General features: G+C 46.9%; 1 protein-coding gene across 2 annotated transcripts in view; it reads right to left on the reverse strand.

The window, feature by feature from the left end:
* SORL1 (sortilin related receptor 1) overlaps positions 1-20,495 on the reverse strand; it is a 160,477-nt gene that overhangs the window by 113,252 nt on the left and 26,730 nt on the right. The window contains exons 4-8 of one of the 2 annotated variants that reach the window (XM_027081993.1): positions 17,198-17,359; positions 15,742-15,809; positions 10,417-10,597; positions 1,420-1,521; positions 228-397 (exon numbers count right to left, since the gene is read on the reverse strand). In XM_027081993.1, coding sequence (XP_026937794.1) covers positions 228-397; positions 1,420-1,521; positions 10,417-10,597; positions 15,742-15,809; positions 17,198-17,359 — 683 coding nt within the window. Of the gene's footprint in view, positions 1-227; positions 398-1,419; positions 1,522-10,416; positions 10,598-15,741; positions 15,810-17,197; positions 17,360-20,495 lie in introns of those variants that run through there. The other variant, XM_027081994.1, reaches the window with a different exon arrangement.

The following is a 20,495-nucleotide window of genomic DNA, read 5'->3' on the forward strand; positions in this document are numbered from 1 at the left end:
TGTGCATCACATAAACGTCACCTGGGGAGCTTCTGAAAATCCTCACACACCCATCACACCCCAAACCAGATAAAATATAATTTCTAGGAAGGTGAGCCAGGCATAATCGGGGTTTCTGAAACCTCCCCGCCGAGGTGAGTCCAAACGTGCAGCTAATGTTGAAACCCACCCATCCAGAGGTCGTGCGGGGGTGTAAGAACGCAGGGAGGGCCTCCCGGTCTCCTTACCTCACCAAGGTGTCACTGCCTGCCCCTGCTGGGCTGTAATAGAGAACATTCTCCAAGGACAGCGAGAACTTCAGCCCCTCCGCCTCCGAGATGTACAGGTTGGTGCGGTTGTTATTGTGACTGACACACACAAACACCTGGTCCTCGGAGGCGTCCGCAATGTAATATTCCTTTGGCATCAGAAGTCAGAAAAGACAGAAGTCAAAAAAAACACACAGGCCCTGTGGACTGTCCCAGTGCACGCTAAGGCAATGACTTCCAAATGTCCCAGTGAGGACTGCAGGCTCGGAGCCCACGGAAAGCTTCCCCACGTTGGGAAAGAAGCTTGGCCGACTCTCTTTGGAGACCCTGAGGCTGCCTTACGGCCGGAGCAAACCCCTTCTTGGCAGGTGGGACACAAAATAAGAAGGGGCCCTGAACTCCAAAAATGACCCAGAAATCGCTTTTAGTTAATAATGTCTCCCTATCATTAGTACAAAGTACAACATGGATTAATGTGCATTTCCTTCCCTCTTATTTTCTCTAAGGTGACTACAGGAAGGCAGAGCCCAGAGAAAGCAAAGAACAGACAAGCATGTTCTCCGTCACACCCTCCTCTTAGCTACCAACCTTCCATTACACCAACTCCGGGCATCAAGGCCTCCAGATGCCACCTCCTCCCCGTGGTCACTTCTCTGATGACCCAGTCCACACTGACTTTCCCTATCGCTCTCTATGTTCTAACACGTACTGCACAGTCAAGCCTTTGACTGTACATGGTTTCTTCCTCTGCTCTGCTCTCAGGCTCTCCAACCCATCTGTTTCTAAAAGGGTGAGACTCAAATCCTATCCCCTTTTGGAACCTCACCATCTGTGAGCAACACAGCAGGTACTTAATAAATAACTACTGCTGTCACTAACCTCTCATTCCTTCAGCACTAGCACACTGAGACCATTGACTCTGGTTCCAAACCTCTCTGCCAATCCTTCTCCACTTAAAGCAAATTAAGGCTCCCATTCAGCTCCACTTCAAAAAGTGAAGAGGGAGAAAACAGACCAAGATGCCCAAAGCATAATGGTTCTCTCTCTCGAGACCGATCTAGAAAGTGACTTCAGGGAGACTCCATCAGGTATCCACCCCCCATCACCCTCCCTCTAACCTCTGCACGAGGACAACGGCACTCCTTCCCACCCCGGCGTGGACCCCACTCACATTAATAGGATATCTTGTGACAAACTGGGCTGCTCGCATGGGCTTGCGGCCAAAGGAGACCCAGAGCTGGACAGAGGATGGTTGCAGACTGCCGAAGAGATGCTGCCAAGGAAGAGGAAAAAAAAATCAACTGTACTATATTATCGCCACTCAAAATGAGCGCAAAGAGAAAAGTGAAAAGTCAGACCCCTCTGATTCAACTAAAAACACAAAATAGGGAGTGTGACCGCAAATGCCCATTTCTGCAACATTTGCTGTCACTGGGCAGCTTGGGCTGTACCACTTTATCCTAGATACCTGGTCTGCAGTAAATATTAGATACTCCAGATACCACATGAAGAGGAAGGACGACGGTATGATGGGAGAACTTGAGCTTGGGGAAGGGGGCAGTGGCCGCCAAAGCTTAAGCAGAGAGTGAAAAGGGAGAGAATTGTGTGATGGCGAGACAGGCGGGGCGGAGGAGCCCACAGCCCCCAAACCACCCCTGGGTGGGGTCAGCCACACACCTGATACGCCTAAAAACTACCCTCTTCCTCCTTCTACTCTTATCTGCAGATCGCTAGGATCCCGAGTCGCAGGGCTTTAATTTGTACCAAGAGTTGAAGGGATTTTCATTGATTCTTTTTAATCTTTTAAGACTCCTCAGTGATTAAGGTCTTTTGCTAGAATATGCTTTCTTTGGTAGCATACAGAGTACGTCACACGATGCTGACCGCGCACGTGATGCACTCACTCCACACGATGCTGACCACGTCACGTTGCATTTTAGAGATACTAAACCACAGCTGGAAGCTTGCAAATGTATAGAAAAGCACTAGATTTGGAGCCCCCTCTGAATTTCTCTAGGTCCTAGTTTATTCATCTATAAAATGAGAAGCTGATTTGAATCAGGACTTTGGGTATGGGTTTAAGTGGTCCAGGAACCCCAGAAATATATATACAAATTTTCTGTGTCGATGTACTCACTCGTTTTGCTAGGGAGAACGTCTCACCGGGTTCTCAAAAGGGTCAATGATTCAAAAAAGGATAAGAAGCACTGTAAAGGATCTATGTGGCTTTTTCCAGCTCTACAAGTCTGTGACCGGGAACTGAAGGCAAATGTGGCACATCTACGAAAACAGACAGGGAGGCCCATCCTCGTGCGGACATCCTCGCAAGCACGACTATCACCCAACTCATTAGAATGTCGGGATCCCCAGCCAGAAGGCTTCACTTATCCTTGGCTATGTTGCTACTGTTTATTATAGATTTTAAATTCCTATAGAGGACGGAAGATGCCAATTTCTCTTAACTGTAATATAACAACTACTAATACACATGCTCATGCATGTCCAATAAATACTGTGAAGAGCAGGCTGATGAACATGAAGTTATTTTCTATTCATTTGAGCAGCAGAATGTGTGTGTACACACACACACATTTTTTTTTTCAAGCCACCACTGAACACCGGTTAAAAGTCGTCTGTTTTAAAGAAGCCAGGCAGAGAAGTACAGAAGACTGCCTTTTCAGAATGGCAGCCCGAAAACCACATAATAGCTTGTCCTCAGTATGGGGCTATAGAAATGATAGACTGATTAAAAACGCAAAATGTATCACCTGAATGAGAGAAGAGTTCCCAGTAAAACTGCTATGTATAAATTCCAAAAGCCCTCCTTAGGTCAATAAAGTTTTATAACTATGTATAAAGGTCAGATGATTTAAGTCACCCTATATAAATCCTTATGAATATATATAAATACACAGATATCAGTGAAACACATATTTTTTATGTTCTGTCACTACTTCCTATTGCAGTTATACCTGAGAAAGGAGCCACCTTTCTCAGTGACATTCAGGCCCCTCATTAGTTAAGTGTTCTTAATGATGGCTGCTGGGAGTCTTGAGAATTGAGGACGGATAGCAAGGCATAAATGCAAAAATCACAGAATACTAAGGTCATGAGAAACCTCTAAACACATCCATCCCACTTCCTTCCAAGAGAATGATTCCTAAATCTGGATAATCAGGCTCATTCCTAAAGCATCTGCAGACGAGTTATTGTGGTATTTTACCACCACCAAGAAAAGTATTAACAATGAAACTACGGCACATTGATTGTAAGATGGATTGCTTAATAAACTATGGGTTTTTGTTGATGTTGGGTTTTCCTTTACCATTATTATAAAAGTAAAACATACTCATGAAAAACATCTCACAATACAGACAGGTATAAGGTAAAATGCAGAAGATCTGTTTCCGCTCTGCTCCCGAGTGCTCACTGGTAACGGGCTCTGGGCCATTCCTTCAGAAATGTTCTGCGCAGTCACCTATGAGCATATTCAGAGACAGACAGACACTGCTACGCTTACCCCAGCATCCATTAATGCCTTTCATCCTTGGCAAAAGGACCCTGACGGCCACCTGAGTAAGACTAAGGCTCTCTTCCTTTTGTACAACTCTGTGTGGTCATGCGACTGAGTTCCCAGTCGATGAGACGTAAACAGACTATTGCGTTGGGTTTCAAGGAAAGCTGCTTAAAGAGACTGAATCAGCTAGGAGGGGTCCTATTTTGACCTTTCTGTCTGTCCTTAATTCTTCTTAACTCCAATAGACTCGAAGGCTAGTACACGTGTCGTGGACCATGAGGGAACTTTGAGAATGGAAATCATTTGTTTGGATGGTAGAACAGCAAGATAGAGGCCTGCGACCCCAATAACACCAGGGCACCAACATGCCAGCCCTAGACCGCCTACCTCCGGCGGCACCGATGAGGGAAAAATAAACCTCCGCCTTGGCTACGCTGCTTTTATTTCTAGTCTGCTAGCCAGACACAGTGCCAAATTGATACATCCAAATTTCTTTTTCACATACAAATTAGATCATGATAGAAATGGGCTGTAAGATTCCCTGCCACCTTCTCCTTCAAAGCAGTAATAAAGTTTCGGCTATATACCATCCACATTCATGTTGTTTATACCCAATTTATGGATAAAATGATATATCTGGATTTGCTTTAAAACAGTCCAGGAAAAAAAATAAGTAGTGCGTAGACAGCTGAAAAGAGATTAGCAAATGTAGATACTACTGAGACTGAATGAAGGCACAAGGGGAGGTCATATCAGTACAAACTATTCTTTTATGTAGATGTGAAAACGTCCATAATAAAAAGTGTGCAAAGTTAATATTAATTGAAAGCACTTCTGGAACGGCAAAGTGAGGAACTCTAAAAACCCCCTCATCTGTGAAAACAACAAGAACACTGACAAAAATTCTCAAAATCAACTTTTTCAGAATCCTGAAAATGAAATAAAAGCTTGCAAAAACTCAAGGAGCATTTATTCAAGACAACGACTGAAGACCGGCAAGAAGAGCTAACTTGGGGATGTTTTAACTTGTTCTAATCCCATCCCTTTTCTCTCTAGCTCTGTGGTAGCCTGGGAAACCCACAGCTTTACAGCTACAACAGCTGTGAAAACCACCAGCCCAGCAGCCACTGGAGAGGACAGAACAGGTTTGGAGCTTCCCAAATGCCCCACAGCCAGAGGACTGTCAGATCTGATCTGCCTGGTGACTCGCTTGAAAGCTGCATTCTCAGGTCTTCTCTTTATATAATATGACTCAGCTCGCTGTACACACAGACCTGTAGCCAGGGCGTTTACGGGGAACAGTGACAAGTGGCAAATGTTTTAACACCACAGCTGCTGGAGAAACATTATCGCTTGGAAATGCAAAAGGTGAACTAAAAGGCCTAAAAGGAAAAACTGGGGAAGAAGATGTCCGTGAGAGGTTTTGATAAGCTCTGAAATATTCCAAGACACTTACAAGGTCACACACAAAAGGGCTGTGCTATGCTCAGGAAAGAACTGAAAGGGCCTAATCTCTCACAGCCAGCTAACAACCTTGCGTCTCTACACAAACAAGAAGCAGAGGCTAAGGCAGAGTTGTAGAAGGCATGGCACCAACACACACTCAGAGGCCCTCAGCAAAGGCTGCCAGACGAATGGCTCAAAGTGCATAAGGAAATCTCTGTTCCGTCATTAGCTGACCACTAATGGTCAGTACTTTACTGGCCATACCCAAAAAGGGATGCAGACATTACAAAATGAATGCAGGAAACTCAAAAAACAAAGGCAACAGTAATACCAACAAAAATCAACTTTTTCAGAATCCTGAAAATGAAATAAAAGCTTGCAAAAACTCAAGCAACAAAAAGCTCCCCCTGGGAATGGGTTACTCTGATGTGAGGAGTTGTCACATTATATCACTTAAAATGTCTGGTTTTCCACCAAAACAATGGCAAGCAAACAGCAACGTATCAGCCATACACACCACACACACACACACACACACACACACACACACAACAGTCAATAGGAACTGTTCCTGAGGAAGGCCAGATATCGGACTTATCAGCCAAGAAATTTAAATCCCCTATCCTAAACGCATTCAAAGGACTAAAGGAAATCATGTCTCATGAATTAAAAAGGCAAGTATAAGAACACTGTCTCACCAAATAGAGGATATCTATAAAGAAACAGAAATTATTTTTTTTTTAAAAAGAAACAAATAGAAATTCTTGAGTTGAAAAGTACAATAACTCAACACAAAAATTTGCCAGAGGGGTTCAACCAGAGATTTGATCTGGCAGGAGAAAGAAGCAGCGAACGTAAAACTACGGTGATCCCATGATCCCTGCTTCAACACGCATGAAAACACGATACTACGAAAGACAACAGTGACGGAAGGTCACAAATCATATGACTCCCTTTACATAAAATGTCCAGAACAGGCAAATCCACAAGGCAGAAAGGAGATTCCTGGTTGCAAGGGGCTGGGAGGAGAGGGGAGTGGAAAGTGTTGCTACTGTGTACGAAGTTTCCTTTGGGGGTGACCACGACGTTCTGGATTTAGATGGTGGTGAGCATTACGTGACCTCGTGAAATAAACCACTGAATTGTGTACTTTGCAAGGGTGAATTTTATGCTGTACAAATTATATCTCAATACTGGTGTTATAAAAAATTAATTTGAAACACATTGGTAGGATAGTTTTATTTTTAATCCGTAAAAACATTTGAGCTTTATTGTTGTATGAGTTATAAGCAGCGAGTACGTACACCTAGGTCTATGTTTGGAGACCTTTAAGGGATGTCATAATTAAAATAATTCGTCAAGAGTCAGATGTTGGTCAGTTATCCTAAAAGTCACATCCCCACCGTGGCCAGCTAACCTCCCGTGTAGAAGCCCATCGTTCTGAGGCAATAACTAAGTTTTTCCATTATCTCTATCAGCCTTAGCGACTTTAAATCAGCATAATGATGGTTAGAAATTGGTTTCCAATAGTGAAATTAGTGGTTGGCTGGTCAGAAGAGTGAAAGTCCAAATGAGTTCTCTCGGGAAATCTGCAGAATGCAAGGTGTCTGAATTAGCCATAATATCCTAAAGGTAACACCCTGGCATGAAAAGGGCACAGCGATTTAGGGAGGCCTGTCACCTGAACTCTTGGGGGTGATGTCTCAGATTTATCAAGCTCTTGCACTGGAGGATTCTACCTGCCTGATGCCAAGTGAAAGGCGAACAGAATCCTGCCTCTAAAACAACAGTTGGCAAACTTTTTCTGTGAAGGTCTGTATAGAAATACTTTAGACTTTGTGGGCCATCCTGCCTCTAGGAAATGACTCATTTCTGCCACTGTAACATGAAAGCAGCAACAGGTGACACATAGCAAATGAGCATGGCTGTGTTTCAATAAAACTTCATTGACAAAAACAAGTGAAGGACCATGGTTTGCCAAGCCTGCTCTAGAACCCTGTGTCTGCATCATCTGTAAGAACAGAGAGGAGACTCCAACAAGCTCATGCATCGGGTGTTGGCTCACTGCTGCACGTCTGTGCGAGAAATGTCTGAGCCTGGCTTTCAGGAGAGGCTGGGAGTGCAGCTGGAGAGTAGCAGCCAGCCCTCCCCTCCCTCCAACTGTTCGGCAACTACCGTTATCCACCAGGAAGTACCTCACAGCTGCGTCTCACCAAGTTCACAAACTGATGTCGGTCCCTTTGCAGAGGTGCCTCCCTGTTGCATTAACGGCCCTATGCTGTGGACTATGTAAGTGAATTTCATGTCAAAAACCAAGGAAGAAAAATTAAACTTGGGTTAAAAGGAAATTGAAGGGCATCTGATACAAAGCACATGTGAAGTAAGAGCCAGGTCAGAAGGGCCCCAGAGAGTTATGAAGACTTGAAAACCAGCTCCAGTCCAGAACCCAGATGGCTGCCCAGACATGTTCTAAAGTACTAACTTGCAAAGAATTGGAATCATTCACGGTGCCGGAAAAAAGCCAAAGAGTTCATCGCCCAAAAACAATTTTCTGTCGTTTTACAATTAGTTTCTTGACTTTCCTAATTTGATTTGAATCCATTTAACATTAAAGTCACTCAGAATTCCCCAAAACCAGCAACCAGAGTGCTGGGCACACCCCAGATAAGAAGTGACACTTGCAGGCCTCAATACTCCTACTGACAGGGTTATCCAACCAAGGCCAATGTTGTTTATCCTTATGGCTTAGGACTCTAGTGCATTAAGTAGAAAAATACTCATGTTATTATCCACTGGCAGTTGTGTTTCTTCTCTCATCAACCTATCCATTGAGAAACGTTCCTTTCATAATATAACTAGCATTGGAAGCTTCTGCATGTAGAAGGCTTTAGGGAAGAATGTCTCAAATTTTGGAGACTCTTAGCCATCCTAGGATGCTCAGGGGAAAAAATGCATTTGGGCCCTGCCATCTGCATTTGTAACAAGGGCCCTTGCTGCTGCTGCTGCAGGTGACCCTCAGACAACACTTCCAGGAGGTGGCCTAGCTCATCTCACCTGGAGCCTCTAGCTAACACCACTGACCTTGGAATCTGGTGGTCCATCCATGTGCTGACGCAAGAAGCCAACACAACTACAATTTTGCCACCAATCCCATATAAATCAATAAGCCACACACAGAGTTGAGAGTTGACAATAAAAGAACTAATAATTTAATATCCCCCAATCCCATCCCCCCCCCAAAGAAAACCCCAGTAGCCTCATCTTTCTAAATTAGGCAGGCAAAGATTCATTCGACTCCACTGTACATCTGCTATGTATCAAGCAATGTGCAAGATACTGGGTACTGCATCAGTGATGATCAAACAGACACAGCCCCTGATCCTACCACTGGCCAGGAATAGTAAAGAAATTACCACCGGCACTCTGAAAATCAGCTATGTCTACACAACAGACATAGCTGTGATGGCAGAACAGAGGCACAGAAAGCTCTAAATGGGATATAACTTATTCTCACGTGTGAGATCTAGAAATAATAGGATGAGGGAATGCACAAGTGCTCTCCACCTCAGACCCTCCCAGCTCAGCCAGTAAAAGAAATCTGGGAATTAGTCACTGGGACTTAAAATTGAGAAATTAAAATCACAAAAAGCACAGGCCCAAGAGACTAAAACAAAAAAGACCTATGAGCACCAGAGGACTGGAGACAAGGTTTTAAACACAACTGGTACTTGGGGTCACCCAACTGGATGTCACAAGGTACCAGTCCTCAGGCCTGACCTCTCACCTCTGCACTCCCAGCACATCCCTGTGCTTGAAGCAACTCAAGGATGCTTGTGTCCTTGGGCTGTTCTGTGTGCACGCACGTGTGTAAGAGAGACAGACAGGCAAGGCAGGAAGCAAATGATCCAGGGTGTGACTCGAGGCAAACAGCCTGACAGAAGAAAACTTGTCATGGTTTAGTGGTCTTAAAAAACATTTTTCGAGGGCTTCCCTGGTGGCGCAGCGGTTGAGAGTCTGCCTGCCGATGCAGGGGACGCAGGTTCGTGCCCCGGTCTGGGAAGATCCCACATGCCGCGGAGCGGCTGGGCCCGTGAGCCATGCCGCTGAGCCTGAGCGTCCGGAGCCTGTGCTCCGCAACGGGAGAGGCCACGACAGTGAGAGGCCCGCGTACCGCAAAAAAAAAAAAACCATTTTTCGAGGTGTGTAATGGGGAACCCCTCTGGCCTTTAGCCTCTCGCATCTTCTCTTCTGATTCCAACCTCGCTCCCTGCTTTCCCTTTTGGGGAAGTCCTCTCTCCACCCTAGGATCCTACCAAGCGGGTTGACCTGCTTCTGCCTGGCCAGCTACCAACATATAAATAAGTGAGAACCTGGACGAAAACATGACGTCTGGTTTTAGTCCCTAAGGTTAACAACGACAGAAAAGAGCAACCGCCCAGGCACCAGAGACCTCCGTCAGACCTGAGGTCAAGGAGGCAATGGTCGCGTTATGAAAGCAAGCTTGCACCCCCCGGCAAGAGCAGCCCAACCTACTCTTGGCCAGGCCTGGTTTTTTCCTTTACACAAGGGCAGTATGGTTGCAACTTGATACAGCTGTAAGGCAAGTCCTGTTAAATAATCAACTGTGGTTTTAAATGAGCAAGCCCTCCATTTCAGCGTGTGGCTCCAACACACAAAATCAAGGAGAAGATTTTCCCAAAGCCTGAGACTTCAGCTACTTACTGACAGCTGGAAGCTTAAGTACTGCTTTTCTTAGAGCATTAACTCCCACTAGCCAATGACTACACATTCTACTAGCCATGTAAATGAACATGTGTCCAAACCTCCCAAAGAAATGGGCCTGAGCTGCAGGGAAATCAGGGAGTGGGATTAAAGAAAAAAAAGCCACTTAGCCCCACCCCTCCTTTCTGTGTTCTTTTCATTGGGATTTCAAAGAAATATGTGTTGGTCAAGGATGCTTGGACCAGGAAAGGACCAAATTCCCAGCACCCAGAGACACTCTGAGTGGTTGTCTAAGCTCTTCTGCTCCTTGACCTCCCAGAACCTTCCAGGTCCCTTGGGAGCGTCCAGCTACATCCAGCACCGGCAGTCAAGCTCCCCCAGGCACGTGCATTCCGTCCCTGCCTGCATGGACCCTCCGTGCCTGATCACAGAACACCCACCCTCAGAACTGACACGCAAAAGCAGTTTACTCCTCGAACTTACCACCACCTTTGTGGCAAACATGTACTTGTCCCGCAGCTGGAAGTCCCTCACTTCCTCCAGGATCACCTCCAGGTTCTCCCGGGACTGGAAGAAGTCTGTACTTCGGAAAACTGTGGAGTAGCCAGAGGGTTCGTGTCGTTCAACGTAGATGGTGTTTGGCTTGTCGTAGGGATCGATTCCCCTGGAAGAAAAAAAAAAAGCGGTTGTCATCATCTCCACATTGAGTCGTTGGAGGTGTAGAGGTCCTGCCATGCAGATCATCCATGAGAACCCAGGGTCACCATAGCAGCAGCTACAAGTGATGCTCTCTCCCTGTGCCGCAAACACAACCCTTTGGCGGCTCCTTGGCTCAGCAGAGAGGGAAAGGAATTGCCACTTGTCAAGTATTTTCTGCTGGTACTGTTGTTTACAGTGCAGCCTGGGTTTCACTCCAGGCAAGCTCCAGCGGGGCTAGAGGAGAGGGAAAAGAAGGAAAAGTGAAAGGCAAGTGTACTGATCCCCCTGACATCCTTCAGAAACGCAGGGCTCAACTCTCCCTCTGTGCTTCTGTCCACACTATCCCCCTCTGCCTGGATGCCCTCTGCATATACTCTGATCTGCACATCTAAATCCTACTCATCTTCTGAGATCAAGTGCAAGTCCCCCTCTTCCAGGAAGCCTTCCCCCATGCCCTTCTCCCATCACTAGCCATGCATCTCAATTCCAAGCCTTTTTTATGAGTTCAAGAAAAGGGAGAGAACTGCCTTAAGTGGATTTTGGAATCAGTCTTCTCACTTTATACAATGGAGCTTCTTACCCACTATATTATACCGTTCACCATAATGTATCTGTCTGAGCTTCCTAGACAGAGTATAAATTCCATCAAAGGCCATGCCTTACATTTCTTTTTATCCTATAGAGTTCCTTGCTGCATTGATCTTTGCTGCGTGGATCCATGGACATATTGCAAAAGTTCTTCCAAACCAAAAACTGCAGAGTGATTAGATCAAACTACCTCAGAGAAGAATCTCTGCACTGGTGTGTCCCCTAAGAAGGGCCCTAAGAGCAGCCTGGGAGGACAACTAACCTGCCCGAGGTTTCCTAACATGCACAAGAACACCAAGGCCAGGCGGACCATTGAGCAAGAGGGAAAAACAGTTGGAAAAATTTGGAGGAGAGCTTCACAGTGAGGATGCAGTGATGACCCAAGGAGAAGCAGGACTCATTAATGATTAATTCACACAAACCATCTGAACGGTTCTATAGACACAATGGCTCTCGGGATAATGGAGGCAATGATAGGAAATTCCTTCCAAGATGTATTGTCAAGAGCAAGTTCCAAGACAGAAGGGACGGGAAGGAAAAGAAAAGAAAGGAGGGAGGAAGGGAGGAAGAAGAAAAGAAGGGAGACAAGAAAGAGGAAAACAAAGGGGGAAGGGGGAAGGGGGGGAAGGGGGAAGACTTGACTTTGGCCCTACCATCTGGAGTCTTGGTCGGACACTGGAGAAACCAGCCTGTCCCAATGAGAGAAACTAACGTTCACCGTGAGATGCTCTGTGTGCAGAGCAGGGGAGGGGTGGGGAGGACGTGTTCTCTTCTTTTCCACAGTTGGAAGTACTGATTAAAGTACTTCCTCTACCCTAGAGGATATGCAAATTAAAACACGCTGGATATTTTTAAAAAGGCAGAGAGGAAGGGACCTTCACCCAGATATGGAGGTGGAGCTCACCTCTACTATTCCTTCGTAACCCAAAGCAGCCAACAGCTAGCAACAGAAAGAGCTGCGGCTTTCAGCCCAATTCTCTTCCATAATCCACATCTGAACCTCTCCTTTCTGAGAGCTGCTCCCCCAACAAATTCCTGTACTTGGCAATCGCTAGCCTCCCACTTTCCATGCTCACTGACACTGACTTCCTCTTCTCTTTACCCTCATTTGGAAGTTCCAAGCCTTGCTCTGTCTCTGAGCACAGTCATTGGTCCTCACTTGGCCTCACCCACCTCACTTACAGCCTTTCAGGGGTGCTCCACAGGGCATCCTTGAACCCGCCCCCATGGCTCATCCTCTGTCCTGTCTTGCCAATCTCCAGCTCTGGATAACATAAATCACTGTTTTTCCTCACCCCTGCTGCTCCTAGGCCGCCAAGCATCGCTGAACAAAGTGTGCCTTTATTCTCTGAGAGGTTACATTACACTCTCACGTATTATGCAGAACCCTAGGAGAAATCCCTCAAATAGCCTGAAATTCCCTGACACCAGACATGTCATTATCTACAATAAGACAGGCAGCCCCTTCCCCTAGGATATCTATCTGCATGTCTGCACAGAGGCAGAAGGTACAACACAAAAATTCCCAAACATGAAGCTTCTTTATTTAGTAATCCTGCTGGTTTGCCCTCTTAATATATGATTCTCTAAACAGAAAAAAGAACAATTTGTCCCTTTAAAGTTAAAAAAAAAAAAGTTCTAATGGTATTCCCTGGGTAGAGGTTGTACTCGGATGAGAGTGTGGTTATAATCTAAGACTCTACAACCTCTGCCCAAGGAAAGTAATGAGAGTCAGAAAGAGCTGCCCTCTACAAAACCGAAGTCCAGGGCTTCCCTGTTGGTGCAGTGGTTGAGAGTCTGCCTGCCGATGCAGGGGACACAGGTTCGTGCCCTGGTCCAGGAGGATCCCACATGCCACGGAGCGGCTGGGCCCGTGAGCCATGGCCGCTGAGCCTGTGCGTCCGGAGGCTGTGCCCCGCGACGGGAGAGGCCACAGCAGTGAGAGGTCCGCGTACCGCAAAAAAATAAAATAAATTTAAAAAAAAAGGAAGTCCACTGGAGCCTGAAGATACTCAGCTGTAAGGCCCCTCTCTGCTCCATCCTTTACTGTCCTTAATTACTAAGGAAGCAATACGAACTCAAAGACATTCCTCTTCAAAGAGACGGCTAAAAGGCGCACAGACAGGATCCACATCTTGTGGAGCCACTACATTTAATGAGGACTAAAACTACATGTAAAAGTCAAGAAACCAATGCCAAACTGGAAAATATAAATATAAATGAACATACACGTACAAGCTCTTTCATATCACAAAGGACCAATCTCAAATATATAAAGAGCTCCTGGAAATCAGTAATAAAGAGATGAACGATCTAATGGAAAAAGGGCAAAGGGCATGAAGAGACAAGGCCCCAAAAAAGAAGTAAAAATGACCCTTAGGTTAAAGGATGTTCAAACTTATTCATAATAAGAAAAATGCAAATCAGAACTATACCAAGGGACTTACCTGGTGGCACAGTGGTTGCTCCCAGTGCAGGGGGCCCAGGTTCGACCCCTGGTCAGGGAACTAGAGCCCACCTACATGCCACAACTAAGAGTTTGCATGCCACAACTAAGGAGCCCACGAGCCTCAACAAAGACCTGGTGCAACCATGTAAGTAAATAAATAAATAAAACAAGATTTAAAAATACAACTATACTGAGATACTAACACATTGGCTGTGGAAAAAGGCATAATTCTATGTTGTTGAGAACGAATGCAAAATTTGACACTTTCTATAGAAATTCTGGCAAAGTTACAATTTCAATGCTTTAGTCACTGGGGATATATCAGTGCAAAACTGAAAAAAGTCCATGCCCTGGTGTAGTTTTATTCTATTGAAGAAAGACAAATAATAAGCATAATAAGAGTATATTAGGATGTGATGAGTGCTGTGCAGGAAAAGAACAGATCAGGCTACAGCAGACCGGGAATGACAGGAGTAATTGCAATTTTAATGAGATCCTTAGGATAGGCCCCATCCGGAAGATGTTATTTGAGCAGACTTGAATGAGGTAAAGGAGCAAGCCACAAATATATCTTTAGGACAAGCATTCTAGACGGGGAAAATAGCAAGTGCAAAGGCCCTGTGGTTAGGAATGTAGCTGGCATTTAATCTGAGAAAAGTAATGATGCACTTGAAAGGGTTCAAAGCAGAAGAACAACATGATCTGACCTGTTTTTAACAGGATCAATACGGCCATGCTGAGAATCAGTTGCAGAAGGACAAGAGTAGAAGTAGAAAGACCAGCTGGATGATTAATGAGTGACAGCAGTGACTTGGAGTAAAGCAGTTGCTGAGTAGTGGATCCTGGGTATATACTGAAGGTACAGCCACAGGGATTTCCTGATGGACTGAACGTGAAGCATGAAACAAACACGGAATCAGTCATGACTCGGAATTTTTCACCTGAGCAACTAGAAACTGAAATGGGGAAGATTACATATGGGTAGAGCTGATCCAGGGTGGTGAAGGTAAAGAGGTATCAAGTTTGGTAGGTGTGAATGGTCTGACTGTCTCCCACTGACCCACCAAGTCCACGCCTGGGAGTCTGCTCTACACATTCGTCTGCATATGTACAAATTCAAGATTATATACATCATCCCCACAACAGTAAAAGGCCAGAGGTGACTAAGACCAGAAACAACCTCTTAAAGGTTAGCCCTGTTGATTTCACTTTCCTTCTCAAAAACCTACAATGGCTCCCCATTGCTTTCAGAATTCAGTCCAAATTCCTTTATCAAGCAAGCACTGCAGATTCTGATACCAACACCCCTTTCCAAATTTCACCCAATACACTGTCCAAGGATAAGACTCAGGGTTCTCCACCCAAGCACCATAATGCCTCGTCTCTGCCTTGGGCCATTCTGTTCCCATCTGGAATTCCCATCCTGCACCCCTCCAAACAGCCACACCCTACCTGGTGTGCACATCCTGGATCAACAGCAACCTCCTCCGTGGAGCTGCCTATGACCCATCTGGAAGGAGCATGGCCCTCCTCTGGCTTCTTATGCTATGTCCGTGGGACTTCATGCTTCTTTCATGATGTATGTTACATGCACAAAATGTCTCTTCTTCTCTCCTAAACTGCAATCTCCTTAATAACTATATCCATCAGTTATTCAACTTCTTACACCCTAAAGCGTCTGTTTTATATTCAGCAGACATTCAAAAAAAATATGTTATGAACAAATGAACGAATTTTAGAGAAAAGTCCCCACTTCTGATATGATGCTCTAAAAATGAAGGTCTTTTAGAAATTCTAATACATGCAAGAGCTTCAAGATTCCCCTGGATTCCCTGACGGATTGAAAAATGCAAAAGCTCTGTCACTCCCGTCACAAGTTACCTTCCTTTCTCACCCCCCCAAACCCCTGGGGAGTCTGTTATACCTGCAGCTCTCATTCCTGGGTCTGGAATGTGTCTTTCCTGAACCAGATGCTTCACATTTCAGGGGAGGGCAGATTTGCCCTGCATGAAGGAGCTAGAACTGAAGCAAGGGGATTATGTAACTCAAATTTCTCAGATGGCACGACTTACCAAGAAACGGACTTCACATGTTCCTGAATCATGATCCAGGTCTGGCCAAAATCGTCTGATTTCCATAGCTGCAAAGACCAAAGCGACAAGTGGTCACGATGCAAGAGGCGTGATGTAAGATCCCTGAATGGCATCACCAGCACACACCCGTGGAAACCCCAGCCTCAACAATACGTCCCCTGTGAAGACAGGTGGGGAGATCACATTACCCAACCCGGTCACCCCACGTGCCAACAAGGGCAGGAAGGGCAGGAAGTTCACCTTTGCATTCTTCTCCATTCAGTTACTAAGGTCTCGGTACCTCCGTATTGGAAGGAAGGAAAAATGATCGTGACTTGTCTTCCTTTTACGGATTATCAGAAATTATATTTTACTCAAGACTGACCCTCACGTGGTGGTGAAAACAAAAGGATTATACTCAGTACTTCTCGCCTGGGAAACAGTGTCCTTGAAAACCCATAATGGGACACAGTGATGAAAGCTGAATGGAGAGGACTCAGGGAATCCCCGGAACACAAAGGTGTGGCCATGAGTAATTGACTTGCTGACCTTTGCCCCTCAACTTCCAAAGACAAAACCTAAGGGTTCCTGTGGCCCTAGGGACCAGGGAGCAAGAAGCAGGAGACTAAAAACAACAATAATCCACCTACACTGGTAAACAGCCCATACTTGGGTTACTCCCTAAGGCAAGTGAAGATAAACAGGTCATGTTTTGGTTAAACAACCTGCAAAGAAAAAGAATCGTTCCAAGGTTCCTCTGAGCAAAGTCATTTGAAACTCATCATGAACCCCATCCTACAGGGCCAACAGGTTCCACGGGATTATGCGAGATCAATACCCTTGACTTGGTGAGTTTTAACCTTGAGATAGAAACTTACCTGGGTGCTCTCCCCATCTCTCACCTTTCCTTCAAATCCGGGTTAAAGGAAGAAAATGCACACATTTATATTATATTCACGCACACACGTGCGCTCGTGTGCACGCACGCGTGCACGCACGCACACACACACACACAGCAAGAATATTTAAGTGAATGGTAACTTCAAATAAATGGTAGGCAAGGGCAGTATGTTTAAGGTGGAGGATGGGAAAGGTAGAACAGAAATTCGACAAGAGGTCCCAGCACAGCTCAGATGCCAGCCTTCCCTACCTGGCTCTCTTTGATTTAATTCCAGAGACCCGATTTACCCCCAGGACTAACAGAGGTGTCCCTGCAGCAAGAATGGCCTGATGTGTAACTAACAGGGCCAGCCGGGGCTGGGTGTTGCTCCCTGGCTAGGATGCAGACCCAGGGTGCCAGGGGGATATAGTTTTCCGCAGCCGTGGGAAGTGAAATAGTAGCTACAAAGGCTCAGCCTGAGACAGGAGGAGGGAGGGGCTGGGGGAGGTCACTCGAAGGACAGGCGATCCACTGGGGCAGAACAGAAACCTCAAGGAGCCCCAGAAGCTCTCTTACCTGCTTGTTGGGGTGAGACCTGTCAAAGCCCAGGAGAAGGTTAGAGGCCTTGCTGTGCAGGAGGAGGTCGGCTGCCCGGAATGGGATGGAGAAGCCTTGGATGGTGTTGCAGAAGTCAAACGTGGTCCAGAGGTACTGGGCATAAGCATCTGCAAAGATGTACTGCAGGGAAAGGAGGAGAGCTCAGAGCAGAGCCTGGCCGCGCCCAAACACCCCTTCCCCAGCAGAGTTTGAGTGCCCACGCATGCAGAGGCCAGGGGCCGGCACCCTCGCACATGGTCTTCTTGCCATCTCCTGACAATGAAGAGACTCCGGTGCATATCACACGAGGCTCGGCAAAGGAAGGGTGCAGACGGGCTGCGCTGAAGCCAGGTGGAGCTCTTGTTTACCCAGGTAATGAAGCAAGCCAAGCCTTTCTATTTTTTCTTTCAACTGACTTGGCCTTTCTCATTCCCCGGGGGGTGACCCGGTCACAATCAGAGGGCGGCTCTAGGAAGCCGGGCAGAGGAGCCCCGCTCTCCAGGCTGGCTGCACACGGATGGGCCTGCTCACTAGCCGTGCATCCTCTGACACACCTTTCCGGGAAGACCCCTGATATCACACCCACCCAGGAAGCTTAGCTTCCCCTTCTTGCCCCTGTGCCGGGTGACAGGGCAGCTCTGAGGACCCAGTGGCCACTGGGGCCGGCAGACTCACTGTGGGGCACAGCGGGCAAGCAGGGGCCTCACCTCATTTTGCTTCCCCACGGGTGAGTGACTCTGAACAAGTCAGGCTGGAGAGTGACTGCCGGCCTGAAGAGTTCTCAAGGGGAAAGGATCAAAGCAATTCAACTGAACAAAAGTGCACCGAACATGCACCCTGGACCAGATGCCGAGGGCGTCCCAGAGAAAGCAGAGGACCCTTCCTCTTAAGCACCTTCCGGTCTAATATGGGAGAAAGACGTGTCTACAGCCAACTACAATGCAAGGGGAAATGAGACCAACTGAGAAACCATGGACAGAGTCCTATGAGAGCACAGACTACAGATCAGTTCCGGTTTGGGAGATCGGATATGACTCCACAGAAGATTTGGGCCTTGACGGGCAGACAAGACTTCCACAGGGAAGGAACACGCCGAGTCAAGGGCAGTTTGAGTTTGGGAACAAAAGAGGAAGGAAAAAAAAAAACAGTATGGGTTTGGTGACAGTCTTGGGGCTTGAGGGAAATATCAGGAAATTAAGGCTGGAAAGCCCAGAAGGTGGCAGGCCTTGCGTGCACACAGAGAGCTGGAGGACGTCCCCTGCTCCCAGGAGCACAGGGTGGCTCAGAGGATGACTGTGACCCAGAACCAGAGCTGGGGGGGCCCAGCGCCACCAAAACTCAGCCACTGACATCCTAGAAATCACGGACGCACAGGAATCAGTCCAAGGACGCTCTCCCTAATTGATTCCACCTGCTCCAGACCCCGCTTCAGCTCTAACAGCCTCAGCCTGGAGAAACAATCTGCACTTGTCTACACGTTGCTTTCTGACATTCCTGCTCCTTCTCCTTCACGCTCTCTCCCCACATCCAGCCTGTAAACTTCCCAGGCAAGCGTTTTATGTGTTCTCTCTCCTCTGTTTCCTCCACAGCATCTAATGTAAAACTCCAAACTCTGGAGAAGCCTAATGAAGTCTAACTCTAAAGGGTAGTAAATGGTATGAAAGCAAAAACTAGCGGAACCAAAGGCAAAGTGATAAAAACAATTAGGACCCTAAGGAGGACCATCATCATTTGGGGTATAAAAGTGTCCCTTAGAAATAACACAGCCCATCTTCCTGCTCTGAAACTGTCCTGGTTATTTGGGGGAGGGAGTGTTCTCTCAGTTTGAAAAGTTTTCTCCAGAAACACCTATCCCATGGCTGCCTGCAGTTTCACATTTGAGGACCTAGAAATCCCATGTCCGGCCACAGAACGTATGACGTTCATGACAGTAGCCATGATTTTTCTTTTTTCTTTTTCTTTTTGTTCCTTTAGGCTGCGCCGCACAGCATGCGTGTCTTAGTTCCCCGACCAGGGATTGAACCCATGGCCCCTGCATTGGAAGCGTGGAGTCTTAACTACTGGACCACCAGGGAAGTCCAATAGCTACAATTTTTCAAGAGGCACTTAGTATGCACCAGGCACTGGGCTGAATGTTTGCACACCTTGCCTCTTTTCACTCACAGCGTCCCTGCAACAACTCCAAGCTATGATACTGTCATCTCCTCTCTTACCAATGAGGACACTCATGCTTAGAGAGGTCGGCTGCCCAAGGTGACCAGGAAGAGGCAGCATTCGTATCAGCGTCTGGCTGGTTCATCAGACCTTACCTCTCTCCTTCCAACAAAAAGGCAGCCTTTCCCGAATTGAATCCATAGGTCTTAGCCTGGACTGCTGGGCTCAGTGAAGTACCTCCTCTCTTAATCCAGTCCCCAAGCTTCCCTGCAAATGCTCTTGCCTTTTGAGACACTGTCACATCATCGCTCCACGCCCCAGCCCTGACCATCTGTCTTTGACTCTCTCTTGCCAGCCCCTCTGTCTTCTTCAGCTCCTCGCCCTCAGGTGACCCTGACTCCTCCATCCTCGGCTGCTACCGTGGCTTATGGCTCATCCTTCCAAGAGCTTCCACCACCGCCCCTCCAGGAGCCCGCACTCCAAGACTCTCAAATCTCCACGCCCACCCTGATGTCTTCCCAAGAGTCTAGTTTTCATGACCTTCTTTACCTTCTCAGTCAGCATCTCCACCCGGATGTGCCCAGAGATTGCTCTCTGTCCAAAACTGAATTCTTCGCCACCTGCCCCCCAAAACCCACTTCTCCCTCCCCATGTCCCAAGCCCTATCCACGTGACACCTTCCCCGGCCCCATTACTCACCATTAGGGTCTGGTTTCTACTCCACTGCCTTCCCTTACGTTCAATCGGCCACCTACCCTGTTAGGTTTTCCTCTAAAAGGTCTTTCACAATCAGTGCCTTCCTTTTTCTTCCCAGTGCTACTAGCGCAGCCCATGGTCCTACTAGAGACTATGAGGAAATTGGGGTCGGCACTGGGTTTTACTCATCCTCCTGGCTTCTAGGACCAGCAGGGAGCGAGACCCTTAGAGGGTGGATATTAGGTTTGGTAAAGTGACTGGGCAACTTCATGCCTATAGTAACCCACGGGCTCCCTTTCTTACCGTCCTCTAACGTTGCCCTTCCAGCCCATCCTGCATGCTGCCGGCAGACCAGACACAGGTCCCTAAGGGACAGTATTCACAGTAACCCGTCAGCTCCAAGGTTCTTCCATGGCTCCCTCCAGTC

The sequence above is a fragment of the Aethalodelphis obliquidens genome, unplaced genomic scaffold (assembly GCF_003676395.1).
Source record: "Aethalodelphis obliquidens isolate GAN/ISIS:26980383/991018 unplaced genomic scaffold, ASM367639v1 scaffold46, whole genome shotgun sequence".
NCBI classification, from domain to species: Eukaryota; Metazoa; Chordata; class Mammalia; order Artiodactyla; family Delphinidae; genus Aethalodelphis; species Aethalodelphis obliquidens.